At 44.6% G+C, this 20,290-nt stretch overlaps 4 protein-coding genes across 5 annotated transcripts; 2 read left to right on the top strand and 2 right to left on the bottom strand.

The window, feature by feature from the left end:
* Window positions 1–10,354: 10,354 nt before the first annotated feature.
* Window positions 10,355–11,426, top strand: LOC117591176 (tRNA (guanine-N(7)-)-methyltransferase). The gene is made up of 4 exons (XM_034284301.1): window positions 10,355–10,543; window positions 10,604–11,015; window positions 11,079–11,180; window positions 11,254–11,426. The coding sequence occupies exons 1-4, from the start codon at window positions 10,419–10,421 to the stop codon at window positions 11,356–11,358; spliced, it is 744 nt and encodes a 247-aa protein (XP_034140192.1). The 5' UTR covers window positions 10,355–10,418; the 3' UTR covers window positions 11,359–11,426.
* On the bottom strand, window positions 11,417–12,559 carry LOC117591198 (RNA 3'-terminal phosphate cyclase). Its single transcript, XM_034284338.1, is given in 3 exon segments — window positions 11,417–11,565; window positions 11,568–11,705; window positions 11,708–12,559. Coding segments are annotated over 3 exon segments (1,092 nt in total). The 5' UTR covers window positions 12,513–12,559.
* Window positions 12,560–14,100: 1,541 nt separating this feature from the next.
* On the top strand, window positions 14,101–15,348 carry LOC117591177 (DNA damage-regulated autophagy modulator protein 1). Its single transcript, XM_034284303.1, has 4 exons — window positions 14,101–14,283; window positions 14,357–14,478; window positions 14,574–14,961; window positions 15,022–15,348. The coding sequence occupies exons 1-4, from the start codon at window positions 14,219–14,221 to the stop codon at window positions 15,185–15,187; spliced, it is 741 nt and encodes a 246-aa protein (XP_034140194.1). The 5' UTR covers window positions 14,101–14,218; the 3' UTR covers window positions 15,188–15,348.
* A 200-nt stretch (window positions 15,349–15,548) lies between these two features.
* LOC117591175 (cyclin-L1) lies at window positions 15,549–17,730 on the bottom strand. 2 transcript variants are annotated; one of them, XM_034284299.1, is made up of 4 exons: window positions 17,688–17,730; window positions 16,872–17,452; window positions 15,992–16,801; window positions 15,549–15,931 (listed from the first exon to the last, which is right to left on the bottom strand). In XM_034284299.1, exons 2-4 carry the CDS (start codon window positions 17,438–17,440, stop codon window positions 15,697–15,699), a joined length of 1,614 nt encoding a protein of 537 aa, XP_034140190.1. In that variant the 5' UTR covers window positions 17,441–17,452; window positions 17,688–17,730; the 3' UTR covers window positions 15,549–15,696. The 2 variants fall into 2 exon arrangements, with proteins under 2 accessions (XP_034140190.1, XP_034140191.1); XM_034284300.1 differs by lacking the exon at window positions 17,688–17,730 and adding an exon at window positions 17,615–17,629.
* Window positions 17,731–20,290: the final 2,560 nt, after the last annotated feature.

Here is a 20,290-nt window from a genome sequence, read left to right as displayed (position 1 = left end):
TATTGCTTTATTCCTTCCTCTATGTAGATCGAATTATGCCTCACACGAATCCTTTAGGGTTTTATGCTCGGATTATAATTCCCTCTACCACATTATATCCTCAACTAACTCCCTTCCTCTTCTTAAATCTCTTATACTAGCCTACCTCTCCCGTAGTTAGTTTCATTTTAGTTTTGTCTTGTTTCTGATTTTGGTAATTTCTGCTTGCTTAGCTATAGCTTAGCTTAGTCTAGTTATGATTAGATCTAATTTTCCTCGAATATTAGCCTAACATCTATCTTTCCTGCATGCTCGCGACCGGTTCGGTTAATCGCGCCGCGCGTCATGCGGCAGTGCCCCTCGGTCGGTTGGGCGGGAGGAGGGCTGCGTTCTGCTAGGTTCCGCGCGTAACAGGCTTTGGCTTGGTGTCGCATGGGCCACTTGATGGTGCAGTCATTGCATATCAACGTCCAACGTCAACGTCAAACCCACCCTGTCCCGCAGCTTTTGTTGCTCTTTTTACATTCTCTCGTTCACACTCTGCTTCTGCTTCACTCGGCCCCTGCCTCTGCCCTCCCCCTGGCGTTGACTCTTCCGACTTTTACCAAGACTCGGTTTTGAACGCTAGATGGCGGCACTTTCGAAAAATTTGCTGTGAAACCTATCGGTCATTATTGCACAGAATGTGCAGAATATTAAACCATCAAAGTTGCGTACAAGAAATTTTCATAGATGGCGCCACTTTCGAAAAATTTGCTGTGAAACCTATCGGTCCATGAATGTACCAATTTTATTGCTGTTTTAAATATCTCATAAATTGGAAAATATTAACTGATCCAATTAGTTTGATGCATTTTATTTAGTAGGCTCTTACTACGTGTTCTGTAATGTGAACGATATCTAGTGGTTGGTGATGTCTTCTACATCTAGATGTAGTCCTGAGTGACGGGTATAAAAGTTGTGACGCGTAAGAAGCGCCTCACACGTCCCTTCTCGTTTTTTAATTACCGTGTTGTTATCGTATTTGTTCGAGATGTCCGAACAGTTGGTTTGTTGTGCGACCTGGGGGCCTGCGAAGAACTCAGCCCTGGGATGACTGGCTAGCCGGCCTTGCCCCAACACCAAAACAGGTTCGTAACAATAATGGCACCCAATCTAAGACTAGTTTATGAGTCCCAGTCCGTTCGCGACGACGAACGTCGAAGGATCCCGAAGATAGCTTCCAGTAGAGTAGTGGGCTAGAAGCAGGTAGCAGAGTGAGCGCCCTTAACTCTTAATCTTCTGTAGAAGATGAGAGGTCAACAGAGCTCGCGAAGAAGTTGTAGACGGTGGACAGGAAACACGTAGGGAAGATGGGTGCAGATGGCTCCAGTAGCAGTTGTGGTTACTTTCCCCTCTTATTGTTGATCTTGCAGTATTTTGAAGTTCCGTGTTGAGCTTTGTTGAAGTTAGTTAGTTTTCTGTGGAAGAAAGAAAAGCTAGGTAGGAAGATAAAATATATGAGCAGTTACGATTTACGGTCAAGAGTGAAAATGACAGGACACACCGGCGCGGAAGGAGGCGAGAACGACAGCTTGAACCCGCCGAAGACCCCAAAAGAATTGCCGGACTGGAACGGGAACCAGCAGTAGACGGCGGAGCGCGGCGATTCACGACGCCCTACGAGAGGCGAGCCGAGTGGAGGGAGCCGAGATGGGGACGCGTCGACAAGTGGGACATCCATTTCGACGGCGACCCAGACCCAGCCAAACTGACGGTGGAGGATTTCGTCCTTCGGGTCGAATTTCTCCAGAGGCAGAGTCGACGCTCGTGGGACGAAGTCCTGGATAATTTTCACCAGCTGATGAGAGGACGGGCTGCCGAGTGGTACTGGCAGTTAGTCCGAGAGAGGCCTCTAGAAGTCTGGGAGGACTTAAAGGACGAGCTGGTGTCCCGATACCGTGCAGTAGGTGGGCAATACGAACGGCTGCGTGCGTTGCATGAGCGACGGCAAGAACCTGGAGAATCGGTGGAAGACTATTTTCGAGGGATACGGAGGCTGGCAGCAAGACTTATCACACCAATAGCGGATTCCGAAATGGTCAGAGTCGTCAAGAAGGGGCTCGAGAAGGAGATCGCTCGTTATTTGTACGCGATCCGAGTCCGGAACCTGGAGCAGCTTAGGGAAGAGTGTGTGGAGGTGAAGTACCATTTTCGAAGACGCTGAAGTTCCAACAATCCGCTAAGCGAGTGAAGCAGATCGAGCCAGAGTCGGAGCTGTCGGAAGGAGAGGAAGAGGTGATGGTTGAGGAAACACACCTGACAGCGAGGCCGAGGCTGGTGTGCTGGAATTGCGGAGAAGTTGACCACAGTTTCCGAGAGTGTATGTCAAAGGAACGCAGGGTATTCTGCTACCTCTGCAGAAAGCCCGAAACGTACACGGCGAAGTGTCCCAACTGCTCGGGAAACGCAAGAACGAGCATGATGAAGGCGGGATATCAGAGATGGGGACGAAGGCCCGCGAGAAAGTTAAGGATGCGCTATTGGATATTGTAAAAATTAAGCATATTAACCTAAGTAGTGAATAGAAACATAGTTTTAAATTCTTACCGGTCGAAGAGAGAATGAGGAGATATAAAAAAGTCCGAAATCGGATCTTTGACAGACACCAGATGAATGGAATGCGAGGTGTCAGCCGTAGGCTCCAGAAGGCCCGTGCACGCTTCCGGTAAAGGAGACAGACTCTAAAGGAGGTGGCTGCAGCAGTCAGGCGTGGGTCAGGATGTGACCCAAGGGTTTTGCCGATGTACTTCCGGACTCCTGGATACTGGGGAGTCCGTAAGTGTCATCGGAAAGGGCAGTCGTGAGCTCCTAGACGACCTCGTGGTGGAGCTGGACAACTATGTCTCGCTCTTCAAGACAGCCTCAGGAGTAGACAGGACCATAATCGGCAAAGCGAGAATCCCGGTGGAGCCAATATGCCGAAGAGCACCGGGAGAACGTACATGTGGACGCGTGGGACCTGGAAGAGAAGGAAGCTGAAGAACTGGACGAGGTGAAGAAGGAGTTCCTGACTTACGAAGATGCTGGATTAGGGTCAACGACAGTAGAGGAGCATCGGATCCAGTTAGTAGAGGGCGCGGAGCCTTTTAAAGATCGACACTACCCTCAATCCCCCGCGATGCAGGAAGTGGTCTGGACCTAAGTAGACAAGATGCTGGAACTAGGAGTGATAGAGGTTAGCGATAGTCCGTGGAGCAATAGGACGACGGTAGTGCGGAAACCTAACAAACCAAAAAACCCGGACCTAACAAGCCAAACAGATTTTGTTTAGACGCCCGAAAGCTGAACCAACTCACCGTCAAAGACGCGTACCCTGTTCCAGCATCGAGGGAATACTGTCCAGGATCGACCAGACGCACTACATTTCAAGTGTAGACCTCAAATTTTCGTTCTGGCAAATCAAGCTGGATCCAGAAAGCAGGAAGTGTACCGCGTTCACCGTTCCAGGTCGTCCGCTGTATCAATTCGTGATGATGCCCTTCGGTCTGTGTAACGCTGCACAGAGGCTATGTCGAGTGATGGACAAAGTGATCCCGACGCAGTTGAGATCAAACGTTTTCGTCTATCTGGATGATCTCTTGGTGATAGCTCCCGATTTCCAGACGCATCTCATTTACCTTCGAATGGTAGCTCAGTGCCTGTGAAAAGCAAATTTAACAATAGGCTTGACAAAATCAAAATTCTGCTTCAGGTCACTGAAATACCTGGGATTTATCATCGAAGGAGGCACGTTGCAGATGGATCCTGAGAGAGTTTTAGCCGTTCAAAATATTCCCAATCCGAGTTCAGTGAAGGAACTAAGAAGCTTCCTAGGAACCGCAGGATGGTACAGGCGCTTCATCAAGGATTACGCTTCCATTGCAGTGCCGATGACAGACGCGCTGAAGAAGCATCCGCGTGGAAAGTTTTCCTTGTCGACGGAGGCCGAGACGGCGATTGGATCCCTGAAAAAGGCACTCACCACGGCTCCGGTATTAAGTCATGCTGATTTCAAGAAGCCTTTCTATGTACAGTGCGACGCATCGAATTACGGAGTGGGAGCGGTGTTGTTTCAGTTGGACGACGAAAGAGCCGAGCGTCCAGTGGCTTTCTTCTCAGCCAAGTTAAACAAGCATCAGCTAAATTATTCGGTAACGGAAAAAGAGTGTTTAGCTGCGGTGTTGTCCATTGAGAAATTCAGACTGTACGTTGAGTTGAGCAGTCATTGCGACTGCAGAGGTTCGACTTTGGGATCGAACACCGGCAGATACACTCTCACGCTGCATCGACGAAGTGGTGATAGATCCAACGGAGATCCTCGGGTTCCAGACGACAGAGTTTGAGTCGGCAGAATATCAGGAGCTAAAAGGAGAAATCGGCAAGAATCAAGTTGACATGTTGTCCGACCTACGAGTGGAAGGGGATGTGATATTCAAGCGGATGGCCTTCACGCAAATGGGCGACCAAGTGGAAGGATCCATTTGGAAATTATGGATTACCGCTGCACTGACGGAAACTTTCATCTCCAAGGCCCATGAAGACCACACAGCTCGACACGGTGCAATTAAAAAGACCCTGCATCGGCTAAGAAGGCAATTCTACCGGCCAGCGATGACGACACAAGTCAGGGAGTATGTCCGTAACTGCGATGCATGTACGGAGGCCACCCAATTATCGAAGCCAGGTAGGGATCGGTCAGGAAGTCGTAACGGAGAGGCCGCTCTAGAAATTATACATCGATTTTCTGGGGAAGTATCCGAGATCGAAAACGGGACAAGCCTGGATTTTTGTCGTCGTATACCACTTCTCTTAATTCACCTTTCTGAAGGCAATGAGAGAGGCGACCGCGGAGAACGTAGTTTAATTCCTAGTACAGGAAGTTTTCTACAAGTTTGGGGTACCCGAGGTCATCCACTCCGACAACTGAAAGCAGTTCCTGTCGAAGATCTTCCAGGATATGATTAGCACCTTTGGCGTCCGATATCTGCGCACAGCAGTCTACTCACCGCAAGGAAATGCCGCCGAGAGGGTGAACCGGACAACATTAGCTGCAGTCAGGACGTATTTGGAGAAGGATCATCGAGACTGGGATATGTACCTACCGGAGATTGAAGTGTCGATCCGTGACTCGGTGCACGAAGCCACAGGCGTAACGCAGTTTTTTTCAGTTATTGGACAGCAAATGTTCCTTAATGGGAACTGTTATAAGTTGGCGAGGAAGCTGCAGTCGCGGATAAACGCCACATCATCCGGGAAGTTATCAAGACCAACCTTCACCAAGCGTGTGAGCGCAGCAGCTAGCGCTACAACAAACGGGCCAAACCAGGGCAAGAGGTATACAGGCGCAACTTTACCCTCAGCGACTTTGGGAAGAGCTACAACGCCAAGTTCGCCCGGAAGTTCCTGAAGTGCCGAGTCGTACGCCAGGTTGGAAATAATGCCTACGAGCTTGAAGACCTGGCGGGGAAGCCGGTGGGGATTTTTCACGCCAAAGACCTGAATTGTAGTGGGGAAGCTTTGGAAGGAGAAGTAAAGAAGAATATAGCACTCATGTAGAAACTGAGTGGGTGTGAGCCTACGTTGGGCGCTGCAAGATCTTAGGGTAAAGCCGTTAGGTTTCGGTTTCCTTCGATTGTTTGCGAATAATTCTTCCGTCCAAGTACGCTACTACTTGAACTTGGTTCAAGGGCAATAGAAGAGATGGACTGCATAGAGCAGCTACGCTGAACATGCCGGCAGTGGAAAAATAAACATCGGCAGTGTTAGAGCGTTTTGTGTGTGTGACCGTTTAGAAACAATTCTGGAAAGAGGAAACAAACAGACCTGCGGGACAATCTAGAGGACCTTTTTATCAGCATCTAATTAAGAAGTGAGTTAAGTCCAATGCGAAAGAATCCCAAACTCAATATTTTGAAACCCATAGGAGATATATTGAACTGGCTGCCCCCCAACATATGGGCAAAAATTCCATCCCCCCGCGGAATCCAGGTCACACCCCTGCCCGGGCGCGAGCCCGCCACGGCGCCACCGACAATTAAATAATTAATTCATGCATACATAAACGCCCACATAAATACATTCATTAAATATATATATGATTAAATTTAATATTTAATTCATATCCGTCCCCATATATATCCCCATATATTTATATTTATGTAATCATTTATATGTAGTCGTTGCACCTATATTCACGTATATTTCTTCATATTTATTTACACTTATTTATTTCACCAAATAATATAAGTTAAAGAGGCGGGAGTAGGCGGACGCGCCACCAAGATTTAGTGTAGGGATTTATAGGTAAGTATGTATTAAGTTTTTGAGTTAAATATTATAACGTTTGAAATGAAGTGCTAGTGTGTTTAGAATTGTGGGGTGGGGGAGGGGGGGGGGGAGGTGATCTTTGGTGATCTGATAGATATGGCCATTCCCTACGAAATGGGGTTTTTAGTTTTCTTTTATCTTCAAAATTGTACATTTGTTAGGTTTTCGCCCTTTTGCGGGGGCGGAAGGGGGCGTGGCTCATTTTTGAAATACACTGGTTTCAGTGTGAGCATATAGCAGTCTGGATGCAAAATTTGGTGGCTTAGCTCTTATAGTCTCTAAGAACTAGCCGACAAACAAGACGGACAGACGGACAGACAGACATGGCTCTATCGAATCGTCTATTGATGCTGATCAAGCAAATATATATATACATTATGGGGTCGGAAACGTTTCCTTCTGTGCGTTACATACAACCGTTATTCCCCACAAATACAATATACCCTATTTACTCTTCGAGTACCGGGTATAAAAAATAGAGAATGTAAGAATATACAAATCTATGGAAACGGATAAAACGCCAATAAACAAATATAAATGTCGGACGCCGATATTATGGCGGTTAGCGGATAAACTGACACGAAAATTCTTAGCGGGATCGGACAATATGTACATAAGAATATATGTACATATGGATATGTGGACAGTCGGACTTGAAAAGTGCGGAACGCCAATCGCGGAAGGATTCGATTGGCGGAACAATGTGAGCGTACATATCTGCAGTTGTGTTTTTTTTTTTGAATCCACCGATGCTTGCTGGGACAGTCTCGATTCAGCAAGAATCTGGCTCGAGCTACCAATGTTTGTAGGATGGCGGCTTCCTTCGCTGCAGATAACTTCTCGGCCCCAAAATAAAGAGGCGACGCAGTATATATGGATATATAATATACAGGCGGTTTATTGAAAGCACTCGAACGGCGCGGGTGTATTGTATGTGTTATGTATGTATGTAGGTATGAACAATGTATGTATGAATCGACTCGCGTGTACCGTAATGTACGGGGGTGGGTAGAATACTAAACCTAGCTTAGCGGCTGGCGACCCGCCAGCTCGCGAGCGCCAGGAAAGAAGGAGAGCGCGAGATCGTAGGGAGTGAGAGCGCGAGCGAGCTCCGGCCATAAAGCAACTATATAAGGCATAAAGCAACTATATAAGCAGGTCTCGTCGGAAAATTTATGGAATAGTGCGAGTGAAAGGGCTCTCGCTGTAAGTGTGAGGGCAACGACAATTAAGCAACTATATAAGCATAAAGCAACTATATAAAGAGGCCTCGTCGGTGGCAGAGTTACTCGCTGCGTTACCCAATTCTCAGTGCTCGTTTGCTTGTCGACGCGGAAAGTTGGTTGCGGACAAAATTTTTTTTTCAAATTTTTTCAAAATGTTCATATTTTCAAAACACAGACTACTATTATGTAGCAAACTATTAAAAATTAAATTATGAAACAATTATTATGTTTTTTTCACATTGCCTTCAAATGATTAATCAGCACACTCCCTCACTCTTACAGCGAGAGCCCTTTCACTCGCACTTTTCACTCGCACTTTTCACTCGCACGTTTCCATAATTTTTTCCGACGAGACTTATATAGTCTTATATAGTTGCTTTATGGTTAACAACAGCCCGCTGCTAACTCGCTGCTGCTACTTTCAACACATACAAATATCATCCCTGATATTTTTAGCGGCCCCTTTTTTTCGATCTGAGTACTAGGCTTCAGAAACTCAATTTTTTTATGAAATCTGGCGGAGTGTGTTCTTCCAAAGTGGATATGGAGCTTGAAGGACAACAATTCATGGAGAAAGCACCGCATGATTGTATAAGTCTTTTCCGGCGGGACAAAAATAAAGTGTTATCGCTTTATAAATTGATCAAACTAGTACATTTTTCGTTCGACTGCATTAATACGTTTTAAATCGTCTTCATTTATTGCTATTTTTATCCCTCTTGTGCTTGTTTCGCTTTTTTCTTTCTTTCTTGTTTCTATCGACAGAAAATGGATTTATTCTCTATTTCGCTTCGGAATTTCTAGTATTAAATCGACTGCTTCTCTGGTATATTTTTTGCTGATCTGAGTACTCAACTACATAATTCTGGCTGAAAAATTTTCTGTCGAACAAAAAACAGGGCATATTTCTTATCGTTTATATGGGAATATCATCCCTGATTCTGTCGCAAGAATATTTTTGTTAGGCAAAATACTGGATTTGTTAGTATTTTTTTTTGGTGGTTGGCAGGTCGATGGCGAAGGGGCAAGGCGATCAACGGTGCCGGTGAGAAAGCGAGAGGGGAGAATTTAAGAGAGGTGAATATTGCGGGATCCACGAGACAGCTCACCCACACCCTCAAGAATGCCATGCCATGCCCTTGAACTTGGTTCAAGAGATGGAATCCGCTGCAGCGAGGGGCCTGCATAGAGCAGCTACGCTGACAAGGCAGTTAGTGGAAAAATATACATCGGCAGTGTCAGAGCGTTTTTTTTGTGTGTGACCGGGGAACCGTAGAAAGACAGAAAAAAATCGGAAACGAATCGGGAAAAACCAAACGGACCGGCTGGACAATCAGAGGACTTATTTTCTTTTGCATCTAAACAAAAAGGATTAATTGAACCGGCCGGCCTCCCGTATATGGGCCAAATTCCCATTCCCCGGCCCGCGGAATATTGGTCACGCCCCAGCCCGGGTGCGAGCCCGCCTCAACCGCGCCGCCAACAACAATAAATAAATTAAAATAAATACGCCACCTGAAGACATTAACACCTACATATATTAATATTTAATTTATTAACTGTCCCACATATATTTATCACCCATATTAATGTAAACATTTAAATGTAGTATTTGTATTTATATATATTTCATTATTTATATTTATTTTCTGTAACCCATTTAATTCCCTCCCATTAAGTTAAGTTGAAAGGCGGGAGTAGGCGGACGCGCCACCAATATTTAGTGTAGGGATTTATGTTTAGGTATGTGTTAAGTTTTTGAGTTACCAATTATAACGTTGATTTGAAGTGCTAGTTTGTTTTGTATTTGTGGGGAAAGGGGACCACAGCGGCGAAATGGAGATCGGTCGCTGCACTTGAAAAGGAGATTTGTTGTTGTTGTGCGTCGGAGAGATGATTGTCCGTGAAGTGTAGAGTAAAGTCCGTTGGTTTGTGTTTGAATAGTTGTTTGTTGGTTCGAGATGTCCGAACAGTTGGTTTGTTGTGCGACCTGGGGGCCTGGGAAGAACCCAGCCCTGAAAGGACTGGCTAGCCGGCCTTGCCCCAACACCAATACAGGCTCGTAACATTTTGAGAGTCTGAGAACTGGGCTATAAGAAAACTGATATCCTTTCGTTTCCGTTGTGTCACCCCTGATCCCAGCGAAAAATTTTGCGCATCTGGGTATTGGGTTTATCTGAGTACTAGGATTTGCGTCGACCAAAAGACACACATTAAAAATTAAAGTTAACGAGCGGATTCCGACTGAAAAAAAGCAACAATAACGAAATAAATAATCAAATGAATTAAATCATTAATCGTTTTAGTCAAATAAAATATATGAGGCAATATAAATCTATTTAAGGCAGTCATATAAGAGGACATTATATGAAGTAGTATATTTTCTTGATTTAATTTCAATGAATGTAGAAAAAAAGGTGGCTGATCAGTGTTACCGAAAAGCATTAACAACTGGTCATACTCTGTCGAAAGAAAAATATTTTTACGATTTTTTGGTTGCAAGGCACTGAACTCTAGGGGCCTGAAAACTAAACGATTTGGCAGCCGACGGATCCTTATATAATTTCATCATGTTTCTGGCAACAAATCAAAACATTTTAGAAACCAGTTGGATCAGAATTCTACATTTTTGATATATAAGTTTTACATAGTTCTGCCCCTAAATCTGTACTAGTCTATCTCACTCAAATCCAAACCACTTAGAAATCTGGTCTCATTGTCTGAGTTTGAAGTGTAGTGGAAATGGTGGTATTTATGCGATAGGCCTGACAGCTTAACAACACTGCAATGGTGTTGCCAGCTTTTGTCAATAGTGTATTGGAGTCAACGTGCTTGCGCCTATTTTGTTCCTGTACACAAATTATCATGGTTACCACGACTCAGGAAAATGACGAGCTCACCTGGACGTCAACCGTGACGGGTCTGCCCCAAAAGCGTTATTACCGTCAGCGAGCCCACTCAAATCCTATAGCGGATCATTGTTTCGACTAGTGAGCAGATCGTATTAGAATTTCTGCGGAAAGGTTTTCTGAACTGTTTGTTTCCATTAGCCCAGCTCGGCCGGAGGATGTGGACTGGCGTTGGCTGTACCCGAGCATGCGGCCTGACCAAGAAGTGAGTTTTGCCGACATTGGCTGTGGCTACGGTGGCTTCCTAGTAACGCTAGGCGAACTGTTTCCCGAAAAAATCTCCATTGGGATGGAAATACGTGTAAAAGTTTCGGACTATGTGTTGGATCGCATTAAAGCCCTCAGACACAGGAGCTCGGATACTGGTGCTTATCAGAACATCGCCTGCCTGCGCACCAACGCCATGAAGTATCTACCCAATTACTTCCGAAAGGGCCAGCTTGAAAAGATGTTCTTCCTCTACCCGGATCCGCACTTCAAGCGCGCCAAGCACAAGTGGCGCATCATCAACCAGGCCCTGCTCTCCGAGTACGCCTATGTTCTGCGCAAGGGAGTGAGTGCCGGCTTGTCTTTCCATTTTATTTAATGTTCATAGACTCTAACATTGATGGTGCAGGGCTTAGTGTACACCATGACTGATGTGGAGGATCTGCACATTTGGATTGTGTCACACATGGAGGAGCATCCGCTGTACGAGCGTCTGACCGACGAGGAGGCAGTAAGTTGAAAGCGGAGCTGAAGTGGTGCTCACATTGGAGATGTGCTAGAAATGTTCTTCGTGTCTCCACCAGTGTACGGATCCGATCACACCGAGGCTATACCAGAGCAGCGAGGAGGGTGCCAAGGTCGTACGCAACAAGGGTGACCACTTCCTGGCTATATTCCGCCGCCTCTAGGGCAGCGTCCGATTTGTTTGCATACTAATTATAAATAACAAATTAAGAATAAAACACACTATACATTACTCTGGAGGAGCTCGTTGCGGTAATCTATGCCCTCTCAGCTGACCAGAGTCTGTCCAGACTGACTGACGTCGACATTGAACTTGACGCCAGTCATTTGCTCGACCACGTAGATGGCGGTGCGCGTGTGCTGGGTGAGCGGCCGCTGAGAAAGCGGGAGCAGCCGCTGGCGAGAGCCATGAAGATAATCAGCTGATCTTGGAGGTTGTCATCCACACAGATCTCCTTACTAATGTATCCAGACAGTTGGGAGGAAGCGTCTGATCCCAGCATGTGAGCCAGAACCTTCTTCTGGCGAAGGCGGAGGAGCCAAGCACACAGCCAGTGGATGTGTGGGCTACTATGACGATCCCAGCCCCATTGTCACACGCTTTTTCCGGGGAGTGCTTAACCACCTGAATCCGGCAGTCTTGGTGCGGCCAGAGTCCGTGAATTTCACGGACGATCGTCTCCTGCATTTCCGTCGCGAGGATCATGGGTATGCGGCCGGCGCAAAACTACACTACGTCTACCCACTGGGTCTAGCCGAACTATAGAAACTGGCCGGCACTCACCTGTCGCACCGGATCAACGTCCAGCTGGCAGCGTCCGTTGCCCCGTGGACAGAAGCCGTAGTGCAGCACCTTCAGCTTGAAGGAGATGCCGAAGCGTTCAAGGTTCGGCTGCAGCACCTGCAACATGTATTCAACCTGGGGCGCAAAGAACACGTTCGTTCCACCAGTCAAATCAACGCGCGAAGACCTTCCGTCGAAGAGGAGGACGGGCAGGATCGTTTGGTAGATCAGCGTGATGCTGTCCGCCGTGTGCGTATCTACCCTGTACATGTCACCGATTATAGTGCGGGGCGTGAACTCCAGTTCCGTCGATAAAAGAGTGTTGCCGACGACGTCGGCATTGGTATTGTCCTTCAGCATGTTTACGGCATGCACGTGCTGGTTGGCCAGGCCGGGCTTGGGCCGGTGTGCGCGAATCTTGACAACGCGGATGGGACGCCTGAGGATGCAACTTAAGCTGAGCGCGATCCGCAGGGCCTGGCCGCCGCCCTCCAAGTAGGCGGCATCGATTTCCACCAGCTTCTTGGTTTCCATATTTTTAAAAGAAGATTCAAATTCTGCTCTACTCTACTTTGTGGGGTTGTGAAAAATACATTAAAATATAAAGACATCGATAGTTTTCAAAATAAAGCCCTACTCAGATTCTCACAATTTTCTTGCAACAGAATTCCCATGCAAACGATAAGAAACCCACCCTGTTTTTTGTTCGACAGAATATTTCGCAGTCTGCTTGTCGCTGTTGAGTACTCAAACACTAACCAATTATTATAGTAGACTATCAGCTTCCTATAAGCGAAACATCACCGCTCAATGTGCGTATCGGAGTCCCAGGCCTCTGCCAAAATCCCAGCTACAAGTATTACTGCGTCTAGAACACGCAGCTAGAAGCCCCAGCTACATGTGTATTAGTGCGTGTAGAGCACGCGGCTAGAAGTCCCAGCTACATTTGCATAAGTGCGTGTAGCCAATGATTTTTTATCGCTCCAAACCGGTTTTGTCTTAATTCACACGGACACTGCAAGTAATGTATGTGTTGGTGCGCTGACTTTCTGAACTGTGATGGGGCTTTTCGGGGCTTGGCGTATGAACCTGAACTACCGCAACATGTTCAGAATAAGGGGTGGGGATTGGTGGCCAGACCTTTGGGGGTTGGAAAAAAAAATATACCAATAAAAGTTGTTATTGTATTTGAATGCTGTAATTGTTGCAAATGCAGATTTTATACTGCTTTATTCAAAATTGTATGCATATTATGGAAACGCCGTCGCTTCTCGATATTCGTTGCTGCCGTATTATCAACATTCTTACCAAATCCATCTTTTACAGAGAAATGTTTTCAGATAAATATAAATACATACATATATATGTATATATGCATATACATGTGTATATATATGTACATATGTACAGCGCTTGAAATCTTTTGCATTTATTTTTGTGTTCTGATCTCACATACCATTCGAAATGAAAACCCTCAGACTTTATGAAAAAGCTTGCCCCTCAATTTCAAAATAAATGTATTTTGTGCGACCTTTATATGCTTTATATAATTTAGGATGAAACGGGTAACGGATACAAACATCTGAATATGTATACAAATAATGAATAACGGCAATTGACTTTGCGTTGCAAATATTTTCCATTAGAGTATTCAGAATCAGAATTCAGAATGCCATAATAAATTGATTGTCTCTGTGCGTGAATGTGTCTGTGCACAGTCGGACTTAGTTGCTTTCAAACAGTACTTCTATATCCCTCCCTTTTCCACTAAGCATGAATACTCTATACGTGATGTTTTCGCGTCAAATTTACAGGTGGTGGAACACGCTGGAATCAGTCCTTTTTGTTCTAGGTAGGAACGGTTCCTTTGGAACGCATGTAGAAGTGGTAGTGGTTGTAATTTCAAGTATGAAATGAAGTGGGACTGAGAGTCATCTATTGTCAGTTCTGAGAATCCCTAGATGTTAATATTAAGCAAAATAACATATTATAACAAAATCGAGGAAAATGTTATAGGATCTACGAAATATTTACGGTATTTAAAAAAAAAAAAGATTGCATGTACATACATATATATATATTATCTATCGATAAATCGACGGTCACACTGTCCCCTCCTCGCCAATCGATGAATCAAACAAGCAACCAATAATAATTTTTTGATTGCAGCGCAATTGCATGTTGCATGCAGCCTGAAAGTTGTCACTCCTTCCCTATTGTTGTACTGCCCCATTGGCAAGATGTCCCAAGTTTATCTGCTTCCGGTTGCCGTGTTTCTGGTGTTTCAGGTGACCTTTATCGGCACGTAAGTTCCCTGACAAAGGAATCCCTGTCCTGGAACAGGAAGATAGCCTTTACAATTTTGGTTCCCATTTAAGGTACATTGTAGCTGTCCTGGAGGGCCACGTTGTTCCCACGGTGCCGTATATAAGCGATGCGGCCACCTATTCGCCCGAGAGCTGTGTGTTTGGACAACTCATTAATATCGGCAGTGTTCTGTGTGAGTCTCGCTCTCGAGTGGCTGGCTAATGAGTCATGCCCGATGTCCGATTCTAATCAGCAACTTTTCTACTTTTTCGTTGCTGCGATTTGCAGTGGGAATCACAATTTATGTGCGATACAGGCAAGTGATGCAGCTGTACGAGCACCATCCAGATCTGGACAGTGCTGTGAAGCGCCACAGTCGCGTGGCGCTGTGGTATGGTATGCTATCCTGTCTGGGAATAAGCTTCGTGGGCAACTTCCAGGAGACTAATGTGCGCATTGTGCACTTCATTGGCGCCTTTTGCTGCTTTGGCTGCGGCACTCTCTATTTCTGGATGCAGGCGCTCATTTCATACATGATATATCCCATGTCTGGGACACGCATTTACGCCCATCTGCGTCTGGGCATGTCCGTCTGCTGTACGATCCTCTTCATCCTGCTGGCCGTGACAGGACTTATGTCGCACATCCTGTTCCAGGGCCAGAACCCCAGAAAATGGTAAGGAACCGAGCTGTTTCTGGCTGTTAAACGAATCTCACATAAGCATGTGTATTCTAGGTATCCTTCGGACGGTGGCTGGTACTTTCACGTGATTAGCACGATTTCAGAGTGGATAATAGCTACCATATTTAGCTTCTTCATTCTAACATTTACCACAGAATTCCGCGATATTTCGCTCTCGCATCCCCATATTGCCTTGATGTCTTACTCTACAACAATTTAGAAACCATTGACCGAGAATTATTTGGATGAGATAGGATGAGATTTGAGGGTGATCTGCCGCTCAGCGGACGTATTGATACATCATCGGATCGTGTCATATGTAATGTAGCCGAGAAAGATTAAAATAGTGGGACATATATACGTGTACTCCCCATAAGGTTATGCTTTTTGTTACATTCATACAGGCCTCCTTTTCGACAAGGAAGAACCTTCTGCATGGTGCTATTTCCCTCGATCTCCTTTGCGACGTATGTATCTCTCAGTCGGTCGTTAAGGCTTTAACCAGATTCCAATGATGTAAAATGCATCCAAGGATGAATAAATAGTAGACCTCTGGGCAAAGCTTCCCTATGAAACATTACTGAGGAATTATGTTTATTTATTAAGCATGGTGGTTTCTCCCAATTAAAAGTTACATCTGTTCGAAATATGTTGAGAGCTGTAAACTAAAAACCATACTCCATGAACTTGTAAAAATAAAATGACAAACAAAAAATTCATTGTCAAATCTTAGCGTTTGCGGTCCCTGGACCGCTCATCTCTATGCTTGTGTCCGGCACGACTCCCATGTCGAGAGTCGCCACCGCTGCCTCCGACACTGTTGCGATGTGATGAGGAATAGCGACTGTGCTTAACAGAGCTTGAGTTGGAATTACGATATTTGTCATCGCCAATATTGTTGCTGCCGATATGGCTGGAGCGATCCTTTTTGGTATAGTAGTCGGATCTCTCTCGAGAAGATTTCCTGAAAGAAGCCCCTTAAGATGTAAGAAACTATTTGGAGGAAGGATCAATTGTCACTTACCTCTTGCGGTGCTTGCTGTGGGGGGAGCTGGAGCGCGTGGCGGATCGCGAGTAGTGTCGAGACTTCTTTTTGTGCTTGGGCGGTGTGCCGGAGCGAGTTCTCGGGGAGCGCCCACGATGGGACTTCTTTGTGCGTTCGCGGCTTGGCGACCGGGATCGCGATCTGGAGCGGGGGGTCCTTGATTGAGTACGGGTCCGGGAGCGTGATCGTGACCGAGAATCCTTCTCGGGCGACTTTTCCGAAGGAAGTGGCAGTGGGACGGCTCGCTGGATAAATCCGCCCCAGGCATTATGCGAGCCGTTGTTGCGATCCACCGTGATAACGGCGGGTGGTGTGTTGGCCTCCTTCGTCTTAGTGCGGGCGTCAAGATAACGCTTTTTCAGCTCGTCGACGGCCGCCTCCAGCTTCTCAACGACGGGCTTGGGCCGCGTGTACAGCTCCATGACTCGATAACAAATGTCTGTGATATCGGCCATGGGCACGCGGAAGATGCCGAACCACGGCGGATTGCTGGGCAGCGGAATGTTAAGCTTCCGAGTGCTTAGGTAAATGCAGGCGCAGGCTATCGCCTCCGGGGTGTACCGCATGAAAACGTCAGTTCGCAATGAGTCGTTCATAAAGTTCCACGAAAGCTGCATAAGCTTCTCGTGCTTCTCGTACTGCAGCACCTGAAGGTACATTACGACCAACTTGTGGGGATGCTTTACATGGACGCAAAAGCCCAGTTCCTTGAGTACACGTCGCTCTGCCTTAATCACCTGCATCTTTAGGTTTGTGTAGTACTGGTCCAATACCATGGGCGCAATCTCCCTGCAAGAGAAAAGGAAAATCAGTCAGATACAGGAAACAGTGTACCGGGATTCGCACTTATTTCGCTCACTTTTGGGCCCGCACTTGCTTGATATGGTGGATCACGTTGATGACGTCGCGGATTCGGCGGGGCGCCTCCTCGATCTTGGAAGCAAGGCACACACAGCTCATGGCCACCGTCTCCATGTTGTGGCGCACGAAGCTCTTGGAGTAGAAAAAGCGCTGGAAGAGCACCTGGCCGGTGGCCATTGCAACCTGCGGTAGCCGCAATAGGATTCCAGCCGTCTGTATCAGCTCGCAGCCCAGTATGCGAAGATCCTTTTCCGTCTCGTGGTCCAGCCCGTCCTGGCTGGACGGCGTTACATCAATCTTGCTCTCGGGTATCAGGCTGTTTTCTAATGTCAGCACGATTTTGTTGAACAGACGCGGATACATCGGCTTGGAGGTATCTGCCTCAGTTCCTGCGCCTGCATCCTGGATGTCCACTCCCGCTCCGGCGGATATATTGTTAGGGATGTTAACGCTGTTCGAGTGCAGGGAAGTCACAGTGGTCAGCACGTTAGAGATGGACTCAACTGTTACCGTCGTGGCCATCACATTGCCGAGGACAATGTTGGAGCCACTACTGCGAGTAGCCATTTGTTAACGGATCTGCAATTGATTTCCTCAAAAATGTATTTTTTTTTTTTTTTGTGGTTTTAAGTTACCGCACTACCCTTAGGTAGAGGGGAATTATTTGGCCACCCGCCTTTACAAGGGGGAAATCGCTACGTCGTAATATGTAACTTGTTACAGCTTTGCTCCAATACTTACCTGGCGTAGAGGTTATTTTCCCCACAAATTCGTATTAAATTTTTGTTTATTATGTAAAAATGTATTTTATTACACAAAATTGCAACACGATTCAGTGCATTGTACAGTGTGACCAGGCTCTAGAAGTGTGAAAGGCCAGACATCGAAACAGGTTAGCAGTCTAACCGCGGATTTATCGATCAAATATACCTAAAGACCCTCGAAAATATACCAAAATATACATTACCATACAAAATAATTTTCTTCGATTTTGTTTTATATAATATTACTTTCTAGTTATCGTATTTATCAATCAATTCTCCGCAAGAGTGGAGACTTCCTCTTCTTGGAATGTGTACAAATTAAGTTTAAAACTAAATAGTGCAACGAATAAAACTAGCATAAGACTAGCATGTACAGTTGGGACAACAATTATAGCACCACTACAACTCATTATGTTTTTGGCTAATAAGAAAAACAATTACTGGTGCGATTTTTTTAAAGGCTTAGTTTTATTTTTCATATAGTTAAGTATTTTCCATTAACAAAAAAAAGTGTTGCCTTTCTTCAAATTTCTGTATTTATATTTATTATACCCGGTACTTGAAGAGTAAATAGGGTATATTGTATTTGTGCGAATAACGGTTGTATGTAACGCACAGCAGGAAACGTTTCCGACCCCATAAAGTATATATATTCTTGATCAGCATCAATAGCCGAGTCGATTGAGCCATGTCTGCTAGTTCTCAGAGACTATACGAGCTAGAGCCACCAAATTTTGGTACCATTAGAACTATTTTATGTAAATTATTTCGCGAGTGATTTCGCGGAATTGACTTTGTATAAACCACGTATTTATTAGTTTTGACTAATATTTCATTGTTTCTGGCATAAAAGCTAATAATAAGGATTACAAGAAGACGTGGAAACCTCTGAAATGCGAAGAAGCGCGACCCTAGCAAACAATTTTTGTTTGACGTAAAAACTTACAGAGAATTTGGTCAATTGGTAGGAAGTTTCAGTAAAATGATTAAAACGCCTTAAACTATGAGGAAAAGTTTGAAGCACGTGGATGAAAACTATCAATGACCCCTTTTATGGCCAAAAGGCTGATTCGTGAGAACAAGAAGGTTCCCTTCAAGTCTGCTATCGAGCTTCAAAAAAGAGCTTAAAATAAAAGCGACAGGCTAGAAAGTTTGGATATATCTTAGACAACAAAGCCTAAAAGCCTGCAGCCCAAAAAAAATCGCATTTTTAAACGCCAGACATATTACTAAGCACATGCAGTTTGCAAGGGAACATGACAATTGGACATCCCTATAATGAAGGCAAATTTGAATGTCAGATGGGTAAAAAGGGATCTCGATCATACTTAAGATGTCCAAGGAACGCCAGTACACCAAAGAAAACCTTTAAATATAAAAGGTTAAATTTTATGGTGTATTCAATACATTGAATAAAAACCATTAAGTATTAGCACGTTTTCGTGTTTGCAGAAAATGAAATAGGACTAGTATGGGTCTTGCAACCGGTAAATAACCCAAGCATGAAAGCAAAGGAACGGTTCGGGCCAACAATGAACGTGTTAGAGTGGCCTGCGCAGTCACTTGACATGAAACCCATCGAAAATTTGTAGTCCGCCATCCAAAAAGCAGTTGCTGCTTCCAAACCAACCACTGTCGGATCACTTTGAGAACAAATTTAAGAGTCCTGGTCCAAAGCTCCCCAAAAGCTATGCCTGGACTTGGTGGATTCCATGCCAAAACGCTGCGCAGCTGTTATTGCCACAATAGGACATTGAACTAAATACTGAACGATAAATATAGATTTTGAATTAATAGTTCAGAAGTGGTAACTAAGAAATTCGTTACTTGTTGGTAATTTTTTAAATTTTAAATCCATTTTTACCAATCAAAAACTTTGCGACACATTGTCAATGCTCCGTTTTACGTATCTAATGCAAACATCCACAAAGATCTGAATATTCCAACCATTAAAGAAGAAATAAAGAAAACTAGTAATAAATACATCGACAGACTCCACAACCACGAAAATAATTTAGCCTTAAGTCTATTAGACAATAGCCTAACAGTAAGAAGACTGAAAAGATACCACATTCTCGATATCCCTGATAGTTAAATCCAACAAACTAAAAAGATGTTATATATAATAGCAGGGCTCATTGGAAAACTGCTATTTCTGTTAATTGAATATTAGTTATACAATTTACTTATTGTTTAACAACAGATTGTAAATATAAAGAGAGAGAAAAAAAAAATTTTTTTTTTTCAAAAGTGGTGCTAATAGTTTTTTCGCCTAATATTACACGTTTCACTAAAGTTTCTTAAATAACCTAAAGGCCTTACAAAAAAATTTGATTTTTTTGTTCTTCCCAGATTTGTAAGAGTCTTCCCTTTCTAAAAATGTGCTTAAACTTTCCTTAAAGTTCAAAATGTGAGTTGTAACCATTTGAAAATGGCTTGTGGTAGTGGTGCTATTATTTTTTTCACAGCTGTATATACACTTGTACAATGGCGGAAAACTAATAGAAACGAAATTTTATTTCGCTTGTTTCAAAACAGGGAACATAACAATGTTTCAAAATGTAACAAAACAATTAAAAATAAAATACATATAACAGAAATTAACTTTTACAGTTTATAGGCCTGGAAAAAATAATAGAAACGAAGTCTAAGA

This window comes from Drosophila guanche, unplaced genomic scaffold, assembly GCF_900245975.1.
Source record: "Drosophila guanche unplaced genomic scaffold, DGUA_6, whole genome shotgun sequence".
Lineage (NCBI taxonomy): Eukaryota > Metazoa > Arthropoda > Insecta > Diptera > Drosophilidae > Drosophila > Drosophila guanche.
Note: the sequence above shows the minus strand (reverse complement) of the source record. Positions and strands in the feature narration are given on the sequence as shown.